This window comes from Hippopotamus amphibius, chromosome 4 (assembly GCF_030028045.1).
Source record: "Hippopotamus amphibius kiboko isolate mHipAmp2 chromosome 4, mHipAmp2.hap2, whole genome shotgun sequence".
Classification (NCBI taxonomy): Eukaryota; Metazoa; Chordata; class Mammalia; order Artiodactyla; family Hippopotamidae; genus Hippopotamus; species Hippopotamus amphibius.
The window spans coordinates 56,001,155-56,006,203 of NC_080189.1; the positions used below are offsets into that span (position 1 = coordinate 56,001,155).

The 5,049-nt window shown below is 56.4% G+C and overlaps 1 protein-coding gene across 1 annotated transcript; it reads left to right on the top strand.

Moving 5' to 3' along the window:
• Positions 1 to 685: 685 nt before the first annotated feature.
• On the top strand, positions 686 to 3,377 carry FZD1 (frizzled class receptor 1). Its single transcript, XM_057733673.1, has one exon. The coding sequence runs from the start codon at positions 1,139 to 1,141 to the stop codon at positions 3,071 to 3,073; it is 1,935 nt and encodes a 644-aa protein (XP_057589656.1). The 5' UTR covers positions 686 to 1,138; the 3' UTR covers positions 3,074 to 3,377.
• Positions 3,378 to 5,049: the final 1,672 nt, after the last annotated feature.

Below are 5,049 nucleotides of genomic sequence, written 5' to 3' on the forward strand. Positions count from 1 at the left end.
AGTTTCTGTTTGCTTGTTGTTTTTCTTCATTGGACAGCGATCCCGTGAACTTCTCCTTGGGGGAAATGGCGCGTCCAAAGCCCGCCAAGCCCAGCCTGAGAGCTCTAGGATTTGACAGTAATATTTAAAACAAAACCTCGACAGATATAAACTCAAAGGAAGCCGTGCGTTCCTTAAGTCAAAGGCATCTGCTCTGATCGAAGCACTTGGTTTGCTGTTTTTCACCAGCGTTAAGAGCAGGATTTTTAAACACACACACACACACACACACACACACACACACACACACACACACACACACACACACACAAAATGGATAAAAGAAAGGAAAAGCTAAATCGCGCGGTCCGCCGACTCCTATTCATCATCTCCAGCAGCATATGGGACCATTCTCCTACTTGTCCTCGCCCTTTCTTCCGCAAAAGCAACCAAGCCTGTCCCGCTTCACAGCAAACCCACTCTTTGTGCCCGAGCGGTGCCTCTGCCACCACTACTACTTCCTCCTCCTCCCGCCTCGTCCTTCTCCCGCCCGCCGCCGACTTTCGCTCTGGGAAGAAGACAGCAGGCGCCCTTTGCGCCGGGATGTCAGTGCAGCGATTGGGCGACGGTCCCTGAGCCTCCAGTTCCGCGTCGGTTTCAAGGCTCCTCCCTCCTGGTGAAAGACAGACTGCGGGGCGCCTGGAAACCGGTCGGAGGGCGCGCGAGGGAGAGGAGAGCGAGCGAGTTGAGGGACTGACACAAATGGTCAGGCGGCGGCGGCGAAGGAGGAGGCGGAGGCGCAGGGGGGAGCCGAGGCTGCTGGGCTGCCGAGAGTTGCGCGCTCTACCCGGCAGCCGCCACTAGCGCGGCGCCGCCCGCCGGGAGCCAGCCAGCCGAGGGCCAGGAAGGCGGGACGCGGCCCCGGCGCGCCCGAGCCACCCGGGCTCTCCCCGCAGCCCGCGCTTCATGAATCGCAAGTTTCCGCGGCGGCGGTGGCTGCGGGACGCGGAGCGGGAGCCGGGGGAGCGGGCCGAGCACTGCTCGGGCTCGACGGAGGGCGCCGGCGGGGACGAGATAGCCCCGGCCGCAGGGGGAGCAGCCGCCGGCCGCGCCGCAGCCCGCCCCAGCCGAGCGGCGCCGAGAAGGGAGCCGAGAAAGTATGGCTGAGGAGGAGGCGCCTAAGAAGTCCCGGGCCGCGGGCGGCGGCGGCGGCGCGAGCTGGGAACTTTGTGCCGGGGCGCTCCGCGCTGGACCGGTGGCGGCGGGGAGCGGGGACGCGGGCAGCCGCCGCCGCCCCCCAGCTGACTCGGGGCGCTTGGCGCGCCGGCTGCTACTACTGCTTTGGCTGCTGGAGGCTCCGCTGCTGCTGGGGGTCCGGGCGCAGGCGGCCGGCCAGGGGCCCGGGCCGGGGCAGCAGCCCCCGCCGCCTCAGCAGCAGCAGAGCGGGCAGCAGTACAACGGCGAGCGGGGCATCTCTATACCGGACCACGGCTACTGCCAGCCCATCTCCATCCCGCTGTGCACGGACATCGCGTACAACCAGACTATCATGCCCAACCTGCTGGGCCATACGAACCAGGAGGATGCGGGCCTCGAGGTGCACCAGTTCTACCCTCTAGTCAAGGTGCAGTGCTCCGCGGAGCTCAAGTTCTTCCTGTGCTCCATGTACGCGCCGGTGTGCACGGTGCTGGAGCAGGCGCTGCCGCCTTGCCGCTCCCTGTGCGAGCGCGCGCGCCAGGGCTGCGAGGCGCTCATGAACAAGTTCGGCTTCCAGTGGCCTGACACGCTCAAGTGCGAGAAGTTCCCGGTGCACGGCGCCGGAGAGCTGTGCGTGGGACAGAACACGTCGGACAAGGGCACCCCGACGCCCTCGCTGCTGCCTGAGTTCTGGACCAGCAACCCCCAGCACGGCGGCGGAGGGCACCGGGGCGGCGGCTTCCCGGGGGGCCCCGGCGTGTCGGAGCGAGGCAAGTTCTCGTGCCCGCGCGCCCTCAAGGTGCCCTCCTACCTCAACTACCACTTCCTGGGGGAAAAGGACTGCGGCGCGCCCTGCGAGCCGACCAAGGTGTACGGGCTGATGTATTTTGGGCCGGAGGAGCTGCGCTTCTCGCGCACCTGGATCGGCATCTGGTCAGTGCTGTGCTGCGCCTCCACGCTCTTCACCGTGCTCACGTACCTGGTGGACATGCGGCGCTTCAGCTACCCGGAGAGGCCCATCATCTTCCTGTCGGGCTGCTACACGGCCGTGGCCGTGGCCTACATCGCCGGCTTCCTGCTGGAGGACCGGGTGGTGTGTAACGACAAATTCGCGGAGGACGGGGCGCGCACAGTGGCGCAGGGCACCAAGAAGGAGGGCTGCACCATCCTCTTCATGATGCTCTACTTCTTCAGCATGGCCAGCTCCATCTGGTGGGTGATCCTGTCGCTCACCTGGTTCCTGGCAGCCGGTATGAAGTGGGGCCACGAAGCCATCGAGGCGAACTCTCAGTATTTTCACCTGGCCGCCTGGGCCGTGCCGGCCATCAAGACCATCACCATCCTGGCGCTGGGCCAGGTGGACGGCGATGTGCTGAGCGGGGTGTGCTTCGTGGGGCTCAACAACGTGGACGCCCTGCGCGGCTTCGTGCTAGCGCCACTCTTCGTGTACCTCTTCATCGGCACATCTTTCCTGCTGGCCGGTTTCGTGTCCCTCTTCCGCATTCGCACTATCATGAAGCACGACGGCACCAAGACCGAGAAGCTGGAGAAGCTCATGGTGCGCATCGGCGTCTTCAGCGTGCTCTACACGGTGCCAGCCACTATCGTCATCGCCTGCTACTTCTATGAGCAGGCCTTCCGGGACCAGTGGGAGCGCAGCTGGGTGGCCCAGAGCTGCAAGAGCTATGCCATCCCCTGCCCCCACCTCCAGGCGGGCGGCGCCCCGCCGCACCCGCCCATGAGCCCCGACTTCACAGTCTTCATGATCAAGTATCTTATGACGCTGATCGTGGGCATCACGTCTGGCTTCTGGATCTGGTCCGGCAAGACCCTCAACTCCTGGAGGAAGTTCTACACTAGGCTCACCAACAGCAAGCAGGGGGAGACCACAGTCTGAGACCAGGGGCTCAGCCCCTTCCCAGCCCTCGGCCTGGTCCCAGCCACCCCCAAAACCTGGCCCTATGGAATCCTTGCCAAGTCTGGCTACTCGAGGCTTTCTCACTAGTCATTCACTTTCGCAGGCTCCTTTTAACACCGCGGCTCCTGCAAAAGCTTCTGTCCCTGGGGGCAAAGGGACTCGAGGGCCTAACTGCCAGAGGGGGGATGGACAGACCTCTCTTGCTCTGGTACCAGGACTGTACGCTTTTATGATTGTAAATAGCCTGTGTAAGATTTTTGTAAGTATATTTGTATTTAAATGACGACCGTTCACGCGTTTTTCTTTTACTTTCCTTATTTTCCCCCTTTCTTTCTTTTTCGCTTTCTTTTTTTTCTTTTCTCTTTTTTGGTTTAAGTTGTAATTCTTTAGGGTGGTTTAACCATTTGAGGCTTTTGCTTCTTGCCCTTTTCAGAGTACCGCAGAAAGAAAACCGGAGCGTGCACTGCTCGGTGCTTCTGCTGGTGCTGGCGCGCCCCTCCCTGCCGCGGGTGGGGAGCGCCTGGGGCTGCACCGTCCGGGTTACTTTCCTGCTCCTCTTTCTGCTCCCTCCCTCCCCTTCCTTGCTGAGGTCGGGGCTCCTACGGTACTGAACTCCACAAAGCTTCCAAATCCGAGGGTGGACCCCCCCGCCCATCCCAAGTCTGCCCTTGTCTGGGGCCAGATTGCAAAGGCCTGCCCCTTAGACTATCCGAAGCTGAAATTTTCACTGTCCACAACCTTCCCCCTAGCTTCAAGGAGGCCCAAGGATGTGGGCACTGGCAGCCGCAGGCTCCCTCCCTCTGACCTCCAACGCCCAGACACTCCCTTCTTCCACCTAAGTTGGTTAGAGGGTGAGTGGGATAACCAATGCCAAACTTTTTTTAAGTCTGATTTTTGGTGGATGAGCTCATTTCATTCTCTAGCGTCTAAAACCTGGTATGGGTTTGGCCAGCGTCATGGAAAGATGTGGTTACTGTGAGATTTGGGAAGAGGCATGAAGCTTTGTGTGGGTTGGGAGAGACTGAAGATGGGGGTTATAAAATGTTAATTCTAATTGCATACGGATGCCTGGCAACCTGCCTCTGGGATTGAGACAGCCCAGTTTAGATTTACCGTTTTTCTGTAAAATGGAAACGTTAGGTCACCTGGAAAGCTTTATTAAGGAGCTGATCTTTGCTTTCCTTAAACTGAATATGAAAACTTGAAGGAGATTTCAGTGTAATGGACGTCCTCAAAACGAAGTGCTACTTTCTTATTTTCAATCAAATAATAATTAGACATATATCAGAAACTTTAAAATGTAAAAGTTGTACACTTGCAACATATTATTATTCAACAACACATTCTGAGGGAGGAACAATCCACATCGCTAATAATAACCTGGTAAGATTCCAGGAGGTAAAGGAAGTGGAATACTTGATGGGATTAGCTCCTGAAATAAACAAAATATGGGCATGCATGCTAAAGGGAGAATGTGTGCGGGTCTGCTGCACTAAATCCTGTGTGCTCCTTTTTGGATTTACAGAAATGTATCAAATGTAAATCTTTCAAAGCCATTTAAAAATATTCACTTTAGTTCTCTGTGAAAAAGAGGAGAAAAGCAATCCTCCTGATTGTATTGTTTAAACTTTAATAAGAGTTTATCAAAATGCTGGTACTTAGGACCTAAATCTATGTCTGTCATACCCTAAAATGACAATGGTCTTTGAATTTGGTATGCATTTATTCTGTTCACTATCACAAAATCATCTATATTTATAGAGGAATAGAAGTTTATATATATAATACCATATTTTTAATTTCGCAAATAAAAAAATCAAAGTTTTGTACAAAATTATATGGTTTTTGTGCCTGAAAATAATAGAGCTGGAACTGTCTGCACTATAAACTATCTTTACATTTTATAGTGTCTCTAGCTAATCCCACAGTATATAAATTCAGGAATTCAATGGAAA

Coding starts and splice junctions, on each gene's coding strand:
- FZD1 (XM_057733673.1), top strand. CDS start 1,139: ATGGCTGAGGAGGAGGCGCCTAAGAAGTCCCGGGCCGCGGGCGGCGGC.